The sequence below is a fragment of the Neopsephotus bourkii genome, unplaced genomic scaffold (genome assembly GCF_033783945.1).
Source record: "Neopsephotus bourkii isolate Nb327-2 ecotype Australia unplaced genomic scaffold, CSIRO-AGI_Nbou_v1 NB_1638, whole genome shotgun sequence".
In the NCBI taxonomy this organism is placed as follows: Eukaryota; Metazoa; Chordata; class Aves; order Psittaciformes; family Psittacidae; genus Neopsephotus; species Neopsephotus bourkii.
The window spans coordinates 2,035,482-2,056,506 of NW_026902113.1; the positions used below are offsets into that span (position 1 = coordinate 2,035,482).

A 21,025-nucleotide genomic window follows, 5' to 3' on the forward strand; every position below is an offset into this window, starting at 1 on the left:
CAGTGAAGCTTATGGTTAATTGATTTCTGGGAGGTTTTCAAAGACCAGCAACACACTTGATGCTCATCACCACCATCATTAGCAGACTTTATATCCCATAATTCTTTAGACTGCCTCTAACATTGCACTATGGGCTTGAGTCAACTACCCACACAAACTCCTGCCACCCTTTGAGAGTCCTACAGTGCCATCCTTGCTCACATCTAGGGTTCAGAGTGTCACACTTAACACCTGCTGCAAACATCTGTGCCTCAGCTGCAAGTGGTTAGGTCCTCTCACAGGTCTTGTGTCACATTTGTCAGCCTAATGCAGCCGTCTTGGATACCTTATAGCTATTTCTATATGAGCAGGTAGTATGGGTTTATAGGAGAAGTAAAAAGTTTTAATCAAAATTGTCTTATATCTTACATTATGGTTCCTCAGCACCTTATGAATTAATTCCTTCATAATTAAAATTGCTGCAGGTTGTTATCTGATATATACTGAGATTGCATTTACCTTTGTTCCATGGTACTGTTAGTACAGAGCCAGAATCAGTGCTTCTCTATAGTCTGGTGTTCAGTGCCATCAAAGCCTTCCTGTTTGATATGCTGATCTTGCTGTGTCAATGAACTGATTATTTCATCAAATTTTTTGTTGCATCCTGGACATTAAGAAAAAAAAGATAATAGTACAAAGAACAATTTCTCTTCAAAAAATTATTTTTTCTCTTCTTTTCAACCTCTTTCTTAACCATCTTAAATTTGTGTGAAACCTTTTAACCAGGCATGTGAATTTCAGCATCAAAACCATGCTCAAAACCCATGGAAGATCAAATCTGAATTCATTTCCTCTAGAAAATGTTTCTTCTTATTAATTGTTATAACAATTTAGTGTTGTTCCATGTACTTTAGTTATGTTTAATTTTAGCCCATATCAATTTCCTGTCCTAACTCGATTGCTCTTTCCTAATAATTCCTGCTGAAATCTTTTTTGCTAGTGATCTTAAGCCAGCATGCTTATTGACTCCAACGCAGTAGCATTCATCTCTATTTCTCCATGCTACTAGAGACACTTTTCTGCAGAGACACTAAACTGATGCGCCTATTTTCTCAGAGTCCTTGGATGGACAACACCTATCTCTATATGTGATTATAATGAGTTTTTCTTAAATACGGTAATCTCCAAACTATCACCTTGGTGACTCACTCTATCCTTTCTCTAGCCATTCATCTGTCATCATCTTTCCCTCAATTTCTAATAAATCAAAACTGCAGGATTTTTTCTTCAATTATCCCTAATTCTATCCCAACCCCTTTTCTTGTCTCTTTGCTTACCTTTTGTTTATGAAGCTAAAAACCCTTTTACTATGGTATTTTCTTATTAAAATATGCAGGCATACGATGCAGGTGGTCTCTCTGTGACTGAGAGATATTGGCAGGAAGGAGGAGAAGTCTATGTTCCTGCTGTGTGCAGCAAGTGTTATGCGAATAAATAAAGCATTTCAGTTTCCATCATAACCAGCCTCTGGCTTTTTTCCCAAACACACACACACACAAAAAAAAAAGGAGAACAGATGAATGTGAGGCATTTTAGGGAAAGTATTCATTTCTGAGCCAAATAATTCACCAGCAAATGTGTTTGCAAATCCTTTGATTGAGAGATTACTCTTTTCCTCATGGATAGCAAGAGCTTTTAGCAAAATAGAAATGTAGCTGATAATATGTATAAGATTCATTAGATAATCTTCCATATGCATCTGACTTTCTTTTCCTCCGAGCTCAGAATGAAAAACAGTTTTATATCAGGACTTATGCTGTGTATAAGCTTTTATAATTTGTAAACACTGTAGGGATGTCCTTTCATTTGTCTGATGCTGACAGTGTATTGATGAAAACTATTACTGTTCTGCAAAGGATATTGTCATACTAATGATACGGTGTCCTCAGAGCATTGATCAAAGAGCATATTGATAGGAAAACAAAACTTGCACAGAAAGGAAAGAAAGGACTTACATTCCTGTCAGTTCCTAAAGCAGATTGTTTGTTGGAAGGTGTGACATATTATAACAAAATTTCATCCTTTCTTGTTTGTTGGAAAAAAAATGCCAGTACTTCAGAACTCTGATACAGAGGCATTTTCTCAATGCAACTATGTTTCCTATGAAATTATTTTTAGAAAAATAATATGACTGAAGTACTGATACATATTTGTTTAGGGCAAGATGGGAGATACATCATCAGATTCCACTAGGGAATTTGAGAGCTGACATGTCCTTCCTCTGCCCCATTCACTTTCAAAGCTACTATTTTTTCTGTCTCTCTGCTGAAAGCAGTGAGTGGTTTCACATCTGAAGTGAATGGAAGTACATTTTTCACTGCAATGAAATTCTGTTTTCTCCACCACAATGTTTATAAACCTCAGATAATAAAGCACCATTTTTTCACAGAGTTAGAGAATGGAAGTATTTTTCTTTTTCCAGGGGAAAAAAAAAAATGCAGTCTCATATTAGTGATTTAGTTTGGCACATTATTTAATCTTAAGCCTCTGGTAAATCACTCCTGGTTTAAATCAAAGGTAACATCTTCGCATTTTAACATGTCTAGCCTAGAAAGGAAATTCCTTTTTTTGGCTGCTGAAATGCCCAAGCTTGTTAATCAGGATGATCAAAGCATCTTACTCTTGGTTAAATACTTCTCAAGAGTAAACAACAGCATTATACCCTCCATGATTTCTGATCATAGACTCAATAGGGGACTGCCAGCAGAAGGAGTGCTAGCAGTCACTACATTAGCATATAGAAAGCCCTCTCTGGAGAGGTATGTCTTAAAAATCCATCCATCACTGGGGAAGAGCCATCCATCTACTTAGTTAAGCCTCTTTCTCTAACAGAAAGAGGTCTTTCAGTGTCCATGCCTGCCAAACGGCTTCCAACCTACATCTCCCAAGTACTTTGAGAGAGGCAGAACCACTACCCAGCCTGAGAAAGGATGTACAACATTTGCAAGCAGGGCTTGGCTTAAATGCCCTGTAAGAGTTGCCATGTTCCTTTTAGGATTGTAGTTCTCTGTCAGAAAGGAGCAACGATTGTTTAACTGTCTTCCAGGGCTGCAGGTTTAACATATAATAAATTCAGGGGGTTGTCATTTTAGAACAGAAAAAATGTGTTAATTTTCACTTCTATGTAGCTTCGTGATCTTTAGGATTAATACTGTGTAAACAAAACCAAAATCTGAAACTCCTAAAGTAAACGATTGAAGAACATTTCTCACGAGTATGCTTCAGTGGGGTTACTTACCTAGAGACGTAGTGGAGCTGCAATCATACAAGACTCAAGGAAAAAATAAAAGCTGAGCTACAATAAAGCAGAGCTATGTAATTCCTATGCTACACTGTATAGTGATGCCATAAATCATATTTAGACAAGATACAATTAATTTTATGGAATATTTCTTTTTCCTTGTCCTCTTTTACATTTTGCTTCCCCATTCTTCTCAGATTTAATTTTTAAGGTCGTTTTTTTTCTAAATTAAGTAGCCTGCTTTGATACTGAAATGTGATTTGACACTAATATAGCAGTGAAACTTTAAAGACAAATTATAAAGAAGCACCTTTTTTACTTTTTACAAAAAGATTCATTAAAATTCACCACTGATAAGTGTCAAAGGATACTAATCCACTGTTGCTTCCCCGAAACGTTTTGAATTAAGGAAGGAGGAGTAAAATAGGTTTATTAGAACCTTTTTGAAACAGAATAGAATCCAATTATCATCCATTGCTACAGAGGCAGCAGTCCTTAATCCTATTTATTAGCTCTAAAAGATATCATCATGGAAATTTGCTGCTAGTATGGGAGATACTTATATCTCCCATAAGGGATGTAGGAGATGAGTGAGCTGGGTGCAGGGTGGTGAGGCACTGGAATGGGTTGCCCAGGGAAGTTGTGAATGTTCCATCCCTGGCAGAGTTCAAAGCCAGGCTGGACAGAGCCTTGGGTGACATGGTTTAGTGTGAGGTGTCCCTGCCCATGGCGGGGGGTTGGAACTAGATGATCTTAAGGTCCTTTCCAACCCTATCTATTCTATGATTCTATGATTCTATATATTTATGTATTTATGTATTTATCCTTTTCAGAATAACTATACTTCCACATGGGAGCCTGCGCATCCTTAACGCTTCCAAGTCTGATGAAGGTCGGTACTCATGCCAAGGTGTAAATGTATTTGGATCTGCAGAAATCATTGCATCAGTATCTGTTAAAGGTATGAAAAAATAATGATGATAATGATGATTTCTCCTTACCAACATTTCATCATTGCTTAATATACAACAGCACTGTACAGGCAGAATAAAGTATTTTTAACAAGCTGGGGGTGCTAACCTCCATCTGATCAAACATCCTATTCCTGCATCAGAAAACAAATCCTACCTGCTGTCTCACAGCTATATGTCAGAAGTATTAGTATATATAGTAAATCACTAATGTTATAAATAATTTCAGCTTTGGGAACTCACTTATCCCTACGTCTTCCTGCATGGAAACAAAGATTAGGATTGAAGCAATAATTGTATCAATATAAATTTAAGGAAAAGTAGTTCTTTAGGACAGTGATAAAAATCAAACAATGAGTTGCAGTACATTTCTAAACCACATTTTTGACACTTTTCAGATGAATTCTTATATGATCAGAGGTTTTATTTTAGGTGTTCAAGTCTTCTGACTTTTTTTTTTTCAAGCTTCTTCCTATATTTAGTGTGCCTGGAAGCACCTTTTTCTATTTTAAGTAACAAAACTGAGATCTTAATGTAATCACAAAATTCCAGGTGCTTTTTCTGACTTTTTCTGAGTCTCATACAATCAATTAATTAATGCATTTGAGAAGTCCTATAGATTGTGTTTAGGATCCTGCCTTACTGCTTCCATGAAACTGACTGTACCTTCCCTTCACCACTGCCATATGTGAATTATGAATATATTTCAGTGTTTGACACTGTTTATTTGAAACAAACAGTAAATGTAAGCTCTTAGTAGACTAAACAGAACTCAATCATATTATTCTCACCTTGCATTATAACCAGACTTTCATCTAAATGTTCCTCATCCATCTATATTTTAAGAACCTACAAGAATAGAGCTGACTCCCAAGAAGATAGAATTAACAGTTGGAGAAAGCATTGTCCTCAGTTGCAAAGCCCTTCATGACAGCACACTAGATGTCACTTTCTATTGGACACTCAATGGGCATCCGATTGACTTTGAAAAAGAAGGTGGACACTTTGAAAGCATCAAGGCAGTAAGTGACCATGCGTTCGGCATCTGTATGCAGTGAACCGATAGAAAGTTGCATGCTTTTACATGTCTCCCATTTATCAAATTCTGACCAAATTGAAATATAACTGGTTTCATTAATGGTTTGAAAGAAATACAAGCTGGAGGAGGTGCAAACTGCAGGTCACTAGAATTACTGCAAGTAGTTCTAATCAAGAAGATATTGAATGTAAGGTTATACATCCTATTATTAGTGAGGCATCTGATGATCTTTGTGAGGGAACAGAAAGCAGTTTGAATGTAATTCTCGTTGCTTACAATCTTCTGATTTTGATACAGAAAGGATGCTGCTATAAGCATTGGTGTCTTTCTCACAGATAAAATGGCTGCTGGAATGCCTTCACCTCCCAATGCTTTTATCTGCCTAGTATATATTTTAATATCTGAATAGCAGAGTGTACTTAATTTTCCAACTGCCCTGCATGAGGTAAGTTCCAGCTGCGTAGTCATTATTTAAGTCAATAAGAATCATATGGAAAAAATACACATACCAATTTCAAATATTACCCCTTGATTCAAAAACAATTTAATATGACCAAATAGCATGATAAAGTAATTCAGCTTTGGCTGTTGAATGCAAAATGGTTTGAACTTTTCTTAGTAGAAAGAAATCTCATGGTGTGAACAAGTTTGGAGATACAATCTACAGTCATTTAACTCAATCTTCCCACTAATGAAATGTAAATCAAACGCTCATGCTACGTTAACAGAAAAAAAAAAAAAAATGAAGCTCACAAAGGTCAGGAAATTTTAAAAGTTAATGGATCTAATATGAGTACAATGTACTGAAGGTATCTTAGCATTAAAAACTTTGTCATCTGCAGTCAATTTATTCTGCTTACCTCTATGGAAATTATACCCTTCATTTTTTTTTTATTTAGTTTTACTTCAACAAGTTTTCAGGTGAAAAACATTAGTAAGGTGTATCTTAGTTTGAAGGCTCTTGGTGTACTTATCTTCATCCGAGGAAGTCCAATACTCAAAATCAATCACTAAATATATAGGAAGGAAACCTATCTGAAGTGTGTTATGTGGTTCCTTCAGTGCATTTCAGCATCTTCTGAGCTGAAGAGAATTTTTAATCAGTGAGAATAATCCTCGGACTAGGAAATTTCCAAAGTAATTAATTAAAGCAAAGCTAATTTAATGTAATTTCATTCCTTTCATGAAAACAGGACTTTGTAGATTTTTCATTCATTAATTTCATTTCCATAAGACAAAACCCTCAAACTGATAGAAGTAAGACTCATTCAAAGTGAGAACCTGGTAGATGACATACTAGGACTATTTTCAGAAAAATATTCATGCAAAACTCACTGAAATTACTGATTTGTTTATTGTCCTGATATACCATTGTCATTGTTACAACTAAAATTTTGCCAAAAACTAGTAGGTTTGACCAGCTGTTTTAGTATGAGTTTAGGACTTCCTTCTCCCTTTGTTGCTAAAGAGCCACTTTACTAGGTGAAAATGGTATTAATCGCTCATGACAGTCAATGCTCAATGTCTAAATGACTAAGTGGATATTAAAAAAAAAAAAAAGTTATTAAGTAAATGTATGGCATCCTTCTTTTTAGAGGCACACAGGAAATTTTTCTTTTTTTCCTAAAAACCAGCTTTTTACCAATAGCAAACTTTGAAATAAAATTAGATCCTACCTCGTCACTGTTAAACCAGTGCTGAAATAGTGAAATACTGTGCAGCTCTAAAGAAATACCAAAATGAAGCATAAGACCCTTATATTTTTAGACTGGGCTATCTATATCTGCCTTCATAAGATTGCTCATACAAGAGATGGTCAGGCCATGGTAAATTTACTTACATTCCTAAATCATTTAAGTGTCAAGATATTTCTGTTACAGCCGGGGGGGGGGGGGAGCTAACAAAACATGACCCACTTTTATCAATGCTGTTAGAAACATAATATGACAGATTCTTCTCCCTCTTTGAAAAGTAGCAGTTAAAATATATGTAGATTTCGATTCACCAAAAGGCATATCTTGATTTTTGCATTGTCCCAAAATAAAGATGAATCAGTTGAGAGCCACAAAACTCAAAAGTATCAATTGTGGTGTTACAGGATTTATTTTTTTTCTTTGTACACAAAAACTCTATAATTCCCATAGCTACTCATTTGTGGAATGTTGTCAATTGTATCTCATTATCATTTCCATTAACCATGTAAGTATATGAAATTAATAACAAGGATGAAAATGTATTTCTTTACTTCATTAAAACGAAAAGCATAACCAAGTACTAAGGGAAAGCAAGATAATATGAAATTTCTATTCTTACAATCATGTACCCAATTTCAAAGGAGTGATACACAATGTGATAAAGACACAGGTTTAAGAATGCAGAAAAAAGGAACTTGAAGAAAATTAGAAATCTTATAGAATTCCATCTATATCCCTTATTTTGCATTTCTGGATGAAATACTTTTAATTGCATGAACTAATCCTGAACAAAATGCTTTTTTATGCAGTACACTTAAGAAAAATAATGTCCCTTCTGTGCATGAAGTTATACATCTGTTTTGTTCTGCAAGCACTGACGCTTCATCAGATAAAAAAGATGTCCAGTTTCTCTGGGTTTGTTTACTTGTTTGAAATCCTGACAAATTGAACATTCTATGAACGGGTTCTGTTAATAACAAAACCATTGTCAACCTTTCACCACTGGTTGCTTTGGTCATACTCGCACTGTGGGACACGCAGGTGTTAAGTATGATGAACATTTTGATGCTTAATGCAGTGTTATAAAAGCTATCATTAAAGTAACATTTATTTGGGCTGTAGACATATTTCCACTTGCTAGAATTGCATGCTCCCCAGCAATTGCAATTAAAAGGAAAAGCTCCTCCTAATAATACATATTGCTTTGCTTGTTTATAAATGACATCTGTAGCCTTTTTACAAAAAATAAAAAAGTGTTATCATTTTCCATACTGAGAACTAATTTTTATACAAATAGAAGGCATTTTTGCTGTTATTTACTGAGCTATCAAGGATTTAGTACCTGTGGCAATTTAGGTACTTCAGGGACTTGCCTGACAAAAGGATAAGCATGGAAAGGATGTCAAGTAGAACAAAACTGTGCATGAGAGGAATATTAAGGAAAAGAGACCAAACTCCATTGCAGTGATAGCTGCAGACTGCACTCTATGAAAGGAAAGCACCCCAAAGTTTGTGTGTGCTTAATTACACAATGCACTTACTTTGTAGCAGAACAGTAATGAAAAGGATTGCATATGCCCAGAGTCTTTTGGCACTCAGGAAGTCTTGCTTTGTCTACCAAAAGTCTTGATAACATTTTAGGTTCTGTGAGGGGTAATTTTGCATGGAAGCCTCACTACTAAGATTTTGTTTTAGCAACAGTGAGTACTTGAGCACAGAAAATATAGACCTGCTTGCTTTTATTAGGTTAACTTTGATTTTCCGTCCGTTGTGCCAAATCCAGAAGTCCTGTAGAATTTTCTTATTCCAAGATCTCACCTAACTTAATTTTGTCCTATGGGTATCCCTTTTCTAGCTTAAGATATCTGATTTTGTAAGGAGGTTTTCATTCAGCTACCATCATTCCAACTCTGTGTTTGAAAGCCAATACTGTTTTTATGGCAGCCAGGAAAAATGATTTATTGTGGTTATCCACAGATTGGTAAGCAGCAGCATTGCTCTTAGTGTCCCTCACCTTCACCTGCATGAGTACCTTTCAGACTAAGAGAAGTGATTTAGTCTCAATATCTTCTTGGTCTTTGATCTTAACTGAAACTGCCACCATGGGAAGCAATAAGCACAACTTGTCATGTTATATTTTACAGTGGTCATTTGTTCACGTGGAATTGAATTGAAATCTACTGTTTCACTTAGAAAAGGCCAGTAGATACAGACCAGTCAGTACTTTAACTACTCTATCGCACTGGAGACTTCAATCTGATACCATAGAACCTGTGAAAGAGCATAACTTATCACCTTTCCTTACATTTTCAAGTATCTCCTTAGCTTGTTGAAGTACTCTGATCATGTTTTAGAAGTTAAGATTAAAATTTCCTAAGCAATTTCTAACTAGGCTGCACTAAGTTCTACACTACATGGAATCAGTTAAAACAGCAGGCTGTTAATATTAATGTCTTTCCTTTTTATTTGACATAAAACTAAATAAGGCTAATAAAATAGGTGTTTTATTTACACCCTTTTTCCTCCCCACACTGAGGAAAACAGCAATAGTCACAAGTCCTGTCAAAGATATGTGCTTTTCTATTCAGGGTAAGACTGCTATATCAATCTCATCACTATTAATTTGCTTCATTGTCACAATACTTCCCTGCTGATGGAAGAGGCTGAACACAGCCATCACTGTCAGCTCAAATCTCCAGGTATTTCAGCCCTATGCTCATTACCAGGTTTTGCCCATTTGCACACTACAGCAGTTAAATATTCTAGTAATCAGAAGAAGTTTCAAAATAATAAAAAAAAAACCAAACCAACTCTTTTCTTTTGGTAACACAGATTTGTCTTAAACTAGGGAAGGTACAAAATGGAATAAAGATTTCTGCTCAAAAAACTTTGAAATGTGTGTTTCTTAAATGGTTTCAAACCAAAACAACACAATGAAGGCCACAGTCTAATAATACACTCTATTATAGGTTGCTTCTGGGATATAAACAGTCCTAGTGAACTGATTGAATATATAGACCTACCTGCACATTGTGTTAGAATGGGACATGCTGGACATTTCCCAGAGTCAAAATTGTACATAAAACTGGTCTACTCAAGTGCTTGTGGCTTTGGCTATGAATAGAGAGCAAGGGAGAGAGATGATAAGTAACACCTCCTCTACTTAATTTTACTTTGGAGAGGGGAGATAGATGAGCATTTTGGAAAATCTCAACATTCCTGAATACCAATTATCATAAAACATTATTTATTTTTATACCAGTTTATTCTATTAAGCTATTTTGTCCCTTTCATTGTTTACAAGAAGAATTCTAAAGAAAAAAAGTCCTGGGATAAATAGAAGACTTTTCATGACAATCCATTTTTTCCTTTTTGCTTGCAGCTGATGGATCATTTAACTGCTTGGCACAGTGTTAACCTGGGTAATAACAGCACAGCCAAATGTTTGAATGCCTGATCAATATCTGCCTTCCTAATGCTAAGGCCTTCTGTTTACAGCCCTGCTGTCCATTTTTCACTTGCAGCATTGCAACCTTTCTCCTGTGCTGTTGTAGCAATATTTCTCCCTTGCAGTTCTTATACTGCTGATCTTCTTGTTTTGTTCTTGTGGCCTTGCAGCTGCAAACCCCAATCATGTTGCTGTGGTGGGGTCACATCAGACAAAGCTCCCACTGGCTCAAAACTAATGAAATTTAGGGTTTCACTAATGAAATCCTAATCGCATGTCTGCTTTTCATTCTTCCTGTTTTCATGTCTTTTCAAAATGACACGTCCTGTATGAGATTTACTTTCGTTTCTCCTGTTTTCCCTCACCCCTCTCACCACCTTTCCACTCAAATCATATGTGAGGCTTGATGCTCTCTTTTTCCCTCTTGCTGCATCTTTGAACAGCGCATAGGTACTACATATTGTTCAGTCTTTTCTTCCTTTTTTTCTTATGGCAAAAACAATTCAGATACAGAACATTAATTCAGTAACATGAATGTAGTGGGGCTCTCTGTCCTGAAGCTTGCCATTTTATATCCCATCTTTTTTCCCATTCCTTCCCATTTTCAGTAATTTTTCTATGTTTTCTTTAATCCATAGATTGCGCAAAACTACCCCAGTACGTGACATGCTATCTAACATCTGATACTCATTTAATTTCATCTCTTCCTCTGTCTTCTCTCAATAAAATGAATCAGTCATTTGCAGCAATTCAAGTTACACCTTAAAGTCCTCCCTATCCACTCCTAACACCCCAGACTACCTGGCATCTGTTTCCACAACCAGTGCTCACCCAAACCAAATATTTTCATTATTCTAGCATTCTCTATGCAAAATGCTCAAAAATACTGCCACTGGAAGGGCTCACACATCCCCTGGAAAATTCTGATGGATCCACAAACCTGAAAACTTAGAAAATCATCTTACTTCTTACAAATGGGAAAAATGCAACTAGTGTATTATCAGGTATCCCTCAGTGAACCTGTGTCAGCCTGGACACTACCATTATAATAGTACCACATGCAATTAATCACAATAAAAATGATAGTAAGAATTTAATCTTCTTTGTTCCAACTGTGCTTATATGATTAAAAGAGAGAAATCGGAGTATGATTTTCCATTATCACTATATCAACAGAGAGATCTGCTGCTTTTTAACAGATTAAATATTTGCAATTTGTAAACATCATAAAGTGTAAACACACAAGTGGCTGATGTATTCAAACCTGAGAATTTGCATAAAATGTCACTTAAATTGTCCTGAATATATTATGAACAGAAGTTGGCTTGAAGCCAACAATCCATCATGATGCACATAGAAATTGTCAGCATAATTTAAAAGAACTTTATTGCATTGCTGGTTTTCATTTACTATTAATGGTACAAAGTTAACATTTCTATGAGGTTATTCTGTAATATCATTAGTTTGCTTTAGATAAATTCACCAAAAATCAACTCCATTGCTAATCAAATATGTCGAACAATCAAGATCCTAAGTTTGAAATCTTTTTTTTTTTAATTTAATCTGACTGAATTTCATTACTAAAGTCTATTTTGCTAAATAACATTATGTGTGAGTCAGGAGTTAATCTAACTTGTGTGTTATCTGTAAAAACACTCATGTATTTTAAATAATCATTTAAGATGAATAAGATAGCATCAACAATCCAGGTCATTCATGTTTAGAATCAGAGCTCAATCACATTTAATCAGTGACCATTGTATTACTGTTATCAGTTTATAAAGAATATGACTTTACAAAACGTTTAGGTACTTTTCAAGCTTTCAACCTCCCAAACATTCTCTTCTGTATAGAAACTGCTGTACATAAACCACTTTATAGGAAAGCATCTTTACCTCTCATTATCAAGAGATTTAAATGACAGCCAGCAAGCCTCCGTAAACCCCTGTAGTCCATAGTAAAGACTTTCATCATAAAAGTCTTCCTGCAGTGGCAGTCAGTGTTTGCCCAGTCTTTTTTTTTTTTGCAATGAGTTACGCTTTCATTGAATCATGATCATTTATGATAGTCTCAGTCTTTTTTAGACATGTTCTTCCCAAGCAGAAAGACAATTTTCACTGCATATTGTCCAGGTTGAGTTCCCAACCTGAGTCCTAGGTACGATAATAGGCAGCCTTTTTAGACCCCAGGCCTTTGCAGTGCAGAAGCTGGGAGCGGCAAACCACCACATTATCTCTATTGACTACTCAGTATTTTGAACTTCCTTGCCTTTTTGTCTCTCTTTTCAAGATAAATCAGAGCTACATTCACAGAACTGTAGTTGGAGTGTGGAAGGGAAATATGACGCTCAATGTAGGAAATGAGCAGAATTATATTAATGAAAGCTAGGATTGATATAACGACAACAGAATGATTTAAGGCTTCTTGGTTTCATGTGTATTTTCCACATGTGATCCTCTAGTTTGAACATATGTGGTGAGCTGTGTAATAATCAAACCTATGCTTAATTCTTCCATGGAAGAGGTAGAGGGAGTAAACAAGAGACTTACTAGACGATAAAAAAATGTGCTATGGTGTAACTCTGAGCTCCAGTTCAAATGCTCTCTGATTATAGATTTTTCTTGTGTAAAGACTTCAAAAGAAAAGGCTGGGTACTGAACGAACCACTTTGGTTTAGAGATAAAAACTAAATAAATGAATGGACAGATTAACAGGGAGGTTTCCTAGCAACTGGCTCAAGATAATGAACGGACTCTCATGGGAAGAATAAGTGTAATTCTCTTCACTTGAAGAACCATATGTAAAAGTTACTCTACTCCGAAGTAACTCACAACCTCTTAGGATTTATGAAATGGAAAGGAAAAAATCCACATACAATTCCTCTGTGGGGATGTGGTTACTAACAGTAACCTCTGCATGTTAGGGGTTTTTTTCACCCTTCTGCAAATGCTCACCACTAGGGCAGTGGCTGCAAAAGACAAATGTGACAAGGTGATTCTCATTAAGCAAAGTATGCATATTATGTGCCTCTTGGAACCTTTTTAAATTTGGGGAAGTATCTCCACATCAAAAGCAAATGCTATGTTTAGGTGGCACCTATCCTTGTTTAAAACTACTTCAAACAAAACACCTTACAAGTGAGGCTAATTAGATACATTGCAGACAATACTATGACCTCAACAACTTTCCATGCTGGAGCAGAGAGAACAATAGATTGACACAGCAGTCAGCACTGGAGCCACCCAGAAGCTGATGAATGGAATACATGGTAGCATAATATGAATTAGACAATAATTTGTGGTCCTAGAGAGAACCATTAGTCATGACAGATAGCATTGCTACCTGTATTATTATTTATTCACTGCTTAATGAAGACCAGAAATGTGTTCCATGTTACAGTAAGTCCATAGCTGATGCTGGCCTTGAAGGTTACATTTAGCTTTCTTTAAAATCATTAGAGGTTGGTTGTTAAACCTGTTCTGTGTTCTTTTGTATTGTTTTGGTTTAGGACTTAGCTTTGGTAAATTACAAAATAGATTCCACACAGAAGAAGTTTATACTGAACAAATATAAATACTTTTGATACTTTGCTGAATGAATAATACATGATATTCAGAGACCAAGGAACATGGATTTTTCTAATAAAATGCTGCTTGGAACTAGTACGGTTATTGCAAAATGCAGCTTGTCAGAGAAGAGCATTAAAATTAGTGGACTAAAAAGCAGCTTTTAAAAACATACTCTTAGAAGTTGAAATTTGTATGTAAACACCTCTTATTTCATCTTTGAATGTCATTGAGACCACATCGTGTTGATACACCAGGCTTTTAGACTAGATGAGAGATCTTTCTACACTGGTTTTGTCTTCCCCAAAGGGGAGGGCATGTCTCTGCTTCTACTGAAGTGTTATGGCTTTTTCCACTGAGAGAAGACTAAAAGCAAAAGATGAAGTTTCTGATCTTAGATACTTTTCTTCATGGAGTGTCTGCTGCATTCCTGCTTATTGCTCAAGTTTAAGCAGCAGCTGCAATGACATGATGTTGATATTTTCTTAAGACTTGGAATACCAGCATACCAGTTTAACACCCCAGGCCCTCTTGTGGCCTTGAACCTCTTATTGCAGCATAAACTGATCAACGAAATTATGTCTTCCAAGACCTGGAAAAGTCTAAAATTAATGAAGACCGCTTTATAAATACCACTGAACAGCAAATAATATGGTAATTTTTAGAGGTCCAGGTCAAACATAGCTGCTACTTATCTAAATGGAAGCTAAAATGTCTTGTTTCCCATGATCAGAAATCTTATGTGTGAGCATATATCCATTTGGATTAAACACAGTGAGATTAATTTATTTCCACTCACACATTCTAAGCAATGCTGGCTGCACATCCTGTTATGCTGTAATAAATGTGTTTCATGGGGCTCTATTGTACTGCACTGCTCTTCACTTACAACGACTCTTTCAATTGCTGCTTGTCTGCCCAGTTACAAAGGTGTAGAGATGAAATATATACATATTTTCCTGATAAGAAAATTAGGATTCACACAGTCATGAACCCTTTTGAAGATAGTGACAGCCAAGATTTTTAACAGCTCCTGAGCAATGAAACCGGACAGTTGCTATCCATTATGTTTTTCCTCCCACTTAACAACAAAACACACAATAAATGTAAATTACCCTTGAGAGGGGACAAATGTGGACTGATTCTGGTCTTATCCCTGTAATAGCTGAGGCTTTGTACCAGAATTAGTAATCATCTTGAGCAATCCATGTTTCAATGGCTAATAAATGCTGCAATGCTGGACAACTACAAAAGAACTTGTATCCTGAAGTTGACTCCTGATAAGAGTGTGTGCTCTTCTTTTGCATTTAGAAATGTAAAGTACTCAGATATTGTTTTCCACTGGTGTTATTTCTGATATGCCGGAGCAAGAATACAGAAATTTCACTATACGCTGACTGGTCTGAATATCTTCCCTCCAGCAACATCATTAACAAGGCCACTTCAGAAGGCAAAATACTACCTTTGGATTCACACTTTTAGATCCAAAGGTGCAATGGATCAAATCTTTTAGATCTTGACACATTTCCTATGGTCTCAATGGCCCACTTGATGTCTCACCTGCTTTTCCTTCTTTGGATGTGAATATGCTTCAGCGAAGATTTTGCCTTAGTGCTGCATTGACTATTACAATAAATTCAGTTCCAAAGATGCAAATGAAGAGAAGATTGGCTGAAGAAGGTATGCAAGGATGTGATGAAAGGGAATTCTTCTTCCTAGAAAGGAAAAAAAGAAGATATATTTATATATATATATACATATATATATATATGTAAGATTGGATCTTGGAAAGAATCCTAATTCATCTTGTCTTTGATGAAGGATTTAAATTACTCAAATTAGAACTACTGCACAGGAATATTATCACACAGGGAAAGACTGCCAGTCTTTGCTTGGTTAGCAAAATAAATAAAAACAGATAGATAGACAGATAGATAGATAGATAGATAGACAGACAGATCTATCTGAGAAGGGAAATGCCAATACTCAATAGATAATTATATTATACTATATACTACGTATTTTATCTTTTATATATAATTTTATATATGCATAGTATTATATAAGATCTAGATAATAGTTAATAGTGGAATAATATAATAGTGGGTTATATAATACAATATTATTTATAGTATACTGTTAGACATTATAAAGCATATTGGGTTTTGTAATTATTAAAAATATGCATTATATATCACAGGTTGTGTATTATATAGTCCGTAATTATGTTATACAAATATTATGTGGAATCTGCAATATAATGTTATTCAAACTGTACGTTTATGCTGAAAAAAATTAACATTTTAGTTTCACATATTGTGGAAAGGAGCAACGATAAGATAATTTAGAGATATTTGCAGGACATTGTGTATACTCAGGTAACACATTAAAGTTATTTCCATTTTAATTTCCATTAAAGTTATTTCCATTTGTAATTTTATAATATTAAAATTATTTCCATTTATTCTTACTATAAAGAGTAACAAAACTGCTTTGAAAAGAACAAAAATACTTTACAGTAATTTGCTAATATTGTAAATGCTTACATTATATCAAAAATGTTGCAAGCATTTTTAGGACACAGAATTGAGAAAGTAAATTGTATTTGCTACACCATGAGCTCCTGGTGACTTCTGTTCTCATTTACCTGTTCTTTCCCTGAGTAGTGACTACATTAAATCAACAATATCTATGGACTTGGGTTCACTGAATCTGATTAAGTGAGATATATTGACTCCATTAGGTTTGGATATAGCAGTGATTTTGTACATGTAAAATCTAATATTACTGCTTTAAAAGGCAGTTTGACTTTCCCATTTTCTCTTTTCTGCTCATAACTTTGGGACCTTGTCATTCCTGTTGGCTAGAATACTAAAAAAAATTAAAAATTGAACTGATTCTCTGTGTACACTCATTCAGGGTTTGCATAACACAGATTTTGGTATATAACAGATTTCAACAGGAAAAATGTGAATCTGTTCATATTCAATCATATTTAGTATTAATTTCCTCTATGTTAATAAGAATCAAATTATCTTCCAAGTTATCTTAATTTAATTACTCTAGCAAAACATACTTGAAATGTCACTGCACTGTAGGGAAGACGAAGAGGAAGAAAGAACCCTTCATTTCTAAGGGGACTTTTTTATTACCAAGGATTGTGTCCAAAATATTTCTGTTCATCTTCTTAATGAATTTCTTTGTACTAGTTTGGGATAATTTTCTTTGAGCATGCAAATATGCACACTGTGTTTTAAGCAAAGTCAAAGTTATTAAAAACCTGAAATCCTCTTCTTTAATCCCTATTAATAATTGTATAAATGCAGCGTTCTGATAATCCTCGAAAGAGAGTATTAGGGCACATACATTTTTAAGATGAAAGCTGCAATGATGAGTTCCTCACACTGTGCGAAACCCCCTCACTACCTTGAACACAGATTTACTGAATTTTAAACTGGCACTTCATCCCTGTTTCAGCAAGCATCCTCTGCAGATTTAATGATCAGAAACATCCTCCTGATGCATGCTGGGAGATACGGCTGCAGGGTTCAGACGACAGCAGACACCGTGTCAGATGAGACGGAGCTACTTGTTAGGGGTGAGTATGCTTATAGTGCCACCTGAAAATGCAATCACCAGAAACTACTGTATGAGGAAATTTAAATACGAGGGCTTCAGGGACACCTGTGCTACGCATTAATCTTCAGGTTTTATATTATTAAAAACAGTTGTGATTAACTTCCTGTCTTTGAAATTAGTTTCACCATACACTGACCTGCAGACATGGCAATGAGAAACAAAGGAAAGTTCATTAATGTACATACAGTATTAAGAGAGGTAATTGCGCAAAAGGTATACTAGATTAGTTAAAATGTAGACAATTATCATTCACATGCTAAGGTAGATGTGGTGAGTTTTGTGCTGTTTTCTGTGATTCTTTTCATCTTATGGTCAAGCCATTCTCTCAGGTTTAAGAGCTTAGGGGTATTCATTCACTCCCTAGGAGAAGGGCCCATGCAGCATTTATGCTGCATGATAGATATATGATATATGCATATATGATATATATAGAATGATAGATATGAACAATGAACAAAAAAAAGCCCCATAATATGACAGGGCTTTGGTGTTTTTTTCACACATGGAATTGTCACCACCAAATTTTGACTGTATCAGACCCAATCTGTCAATCTGTTGCTTTACCTGTCATTTAAGATTTTTGATTATACACAGGAATGCAAAGTCATTGTCCTGCAGGATCACAGGTCATATCTGGGACACCAACTTGCTTATAAGCAAGAAAGTTTACAATAAAGGAGAGCATTAATACCATAATGTGCATTCCATTAAGCAGAGTATTTTTGCATTCTGCTTGCGTGTGCATGCACATGTGTGTTCAGTGTCTGATGGGACTTGAGGACTTACAGTCCAGTTACTGGCATTACAACTAGCGGGTCCTGCAATTTCAAGATAAATGGGTCCCTGCTAGGTAGCACAGCTGGTTGGGCTTACTGTGAATTTACATTTTCTGAAAAACTAAATCAAGGTAGATATTTTATTAACATTTGAAAAACTCCAGATAAAAAACAAATAATCAAAACTATTTAGAGATATATTTTAAAAATACTTATTCTGCCACATTCCTCCATATCCTTAGGTTTGGTACCTCCATATCCATCATTTTTAGGACAAATATATGTTTTAAATGTAAAGAATGTTTCTGGCTGACTGCAGGGTTCTTCACGTTTTGATGAAAGTAGCTGTTAAAAATTTCCATGAAGTCACTTTGAAGACCATCAGATTTCTGTGAGCTATGGCACTATTGGGATGGTGGTATTCAGTTGCCTCAACACAGGCATGTAATGTGATTTCAGCTGCCTTATGAAATCTGATTCATCCTTGTGGGTTATGCAGGAGCTTGCGTGTTACCTTTACCTCTCAGACAGCTGGAGGCTCTATGGAGAGGCAAGGCAATCTCAGTTTTAATGCTTACTATTAGTTAGGACACTGCAAATGGGATACAGGATTATTTTCTAAAAAAATGCAGGTTATATAAATGAGTTCATTAAATTTGATGTAGAAAACAAATGCTATTCTGAGGAAGAGATTTGAGATTAAAAACAAAGGGTGTTGTAAGCAGAATCAGAATGTATGTATGCAGGAGTCTCATTACCGTGCCACCTTGCTGATGAAATGAAAACTAAAACTGCTTTATAATGGCATTTAAATTCTAGTTTCTACGATTGGATAGTTATAGGATACAGTAAGAAATGTTTGCATGGCTTCCACAAAATGCTTTAAACTGTGTGACTGCTTTTGTCCTGATGTAAAATTCAGTTTTCATGAAATTACAGGATGCGGTTGGTTTGCTGAAGTAGTTAATTTCCTTAAGATATCTGTGAAACTTATGCAAAAAAGGGCAATAACATCCTACAGTATCAGTATTTCTTTCACTAAAAAATGGTTTTGTTTTGTATTGCAGAAAGTTTAATGAAGATTCAGTGCAGAGTTGCTAATGATTACTCTTTATATACTTCAGCATTTCAAAAAATCCAAAATATTTAGAATTTAATTTATCTCTTCTTATACTGTTACAGGCATTGGATTTTCATTTCAGTATCTAATACTCCCCCCCCCCCCAACTCAGTATATAGATTGCACTCTGTAGTCTGCAGTTTGACACTGTGTGATGATTCCAGATTGCAGAACCTTTCAAGTTCTTTTAGGTTTAGGTTTTGGAGATACTGGACTTTACTTAGGAAAAGAGACCAGGAGCAGCAATTTCAATAAATATTTCAATAAACTCTGAAGAATTTCACCTGACAGAGGAAATCATCACCTATGAAGAAAACAAATTGCCACTGAAATCCAAAGCTATATTCTTTATTTCCAGTATAGTTTCTAGGTAAAATAATTTCATTTTAAGCATATTACGAAACATCTTCATGTTTTAAAAGTTACAGCACATGGCCAAACTGAGATAGCAGAAGGTTTGTTATGAACTCTTAGAAGTAACAATATAAGTGAAGTTGCAGTGCATTCTTGTTCTGACCTTCCTCTCTCTTTTTGCCTCTGCAGAAAATGACAGTCTGGAATGCTGACAATATCATACCAGCATACAACAGCATTTTAATCATTAGTTATATTGTAAGGTTCATATGGCATTTTTAATATATCATTGTAATTTTTACTCAGCATTCTGCTTACACCATTTCTACAGAAAATAAGTTGGATATACAGAATAATTAAAATAATCTGATTTTCCCTCCGTTAGACATTAATGAATATCAGAATTATTGCTATTAGTAAAATGACTAAATTTATACTGAATTATGTATTCAGCTGGTGCATTATTTTTAAGTCAAAGGATAAATTTCTAGAACTTTATTACAATTGGCTTGGAAGACAACTGACTTGCTGCAGCCTCTTCAGATGAAGGAAAGAGAAACTCTTTGCAGGCTCTTGTTGCGTATAACTAACATGCTGATCTTCAGCAGACATTCACCACTGCATTTTCAAGCAAGTACAATATCTCAATATCGGTTACTGTGGACAAAGAATGGAGTATTCTTAAACCGTATGTATCTTTTTGAAACCATTCTTGCTGGTTGCTCTATTGGAGTATCCCTTAATATATGCCAGGGAACTGCATCACTATTTTTGCCTTTGTTCTTTGCTCTGCATCATACAGTAGAAGTTGAATTACAAAAATGACACCAGTGAAAGGCAACTTAAAGAACAGAGAATGAATTCAAGTAAATCTCAAATATTTTGAGTCTAATTACTTACAAGAAAGCAATTAATGGTGTAAGAAGACTTCTGAATTTGCTACATATGTGCGTGTGTGTGTGTGTGTATGTGTGTGAACAGCAAAAGAAATTAGGCAGCTGTAAGTTTCTATTCTGCAACTTTCTACAATAGGTTATAGATTTTTTTTAAACTACTTGCCATTTTCAAGCCATTTTCAAATTTACTACCTTGCGGTTCTTGATTTTAGGTGAGTTGCAGTGAAATACATGTCTAATGT

The 21,025-nt window shown here is 35.3% G+C and overlaps 1 protein-coding gene across 11 annotated transcripts in view; it reads left to right on the plus strand.

Annotated features, from left to right (window-relative positions):
- CNTN5 (contactin 5) overlaps positions 1-21,025 on the plus strand; it is a 637,852-nt gene that overhangs the window by 567,154 nt on the left and 49,673 nt on the right. For all 11 annotated transcript variants that reach the window (XM_061374568.1, XM_061374569.1, XM_061374565.1 and 8 more), the window contains 3 exons: positions 4,114-4,241; positions 5,098-5,273; positions 17,476-17,596. In XM_061374568.1, coding sequence (XP_061230552.1) covers positions 4,114-4,241; positions 5,098-5,273; positions 17,476-17,596 — 425 coding nt within the window. The remainder of the gene's footprint in view (positions 1-4,113; positions 4,242-5,097; positions 5,274-17,475; positions 17,597-21,025) is intronic.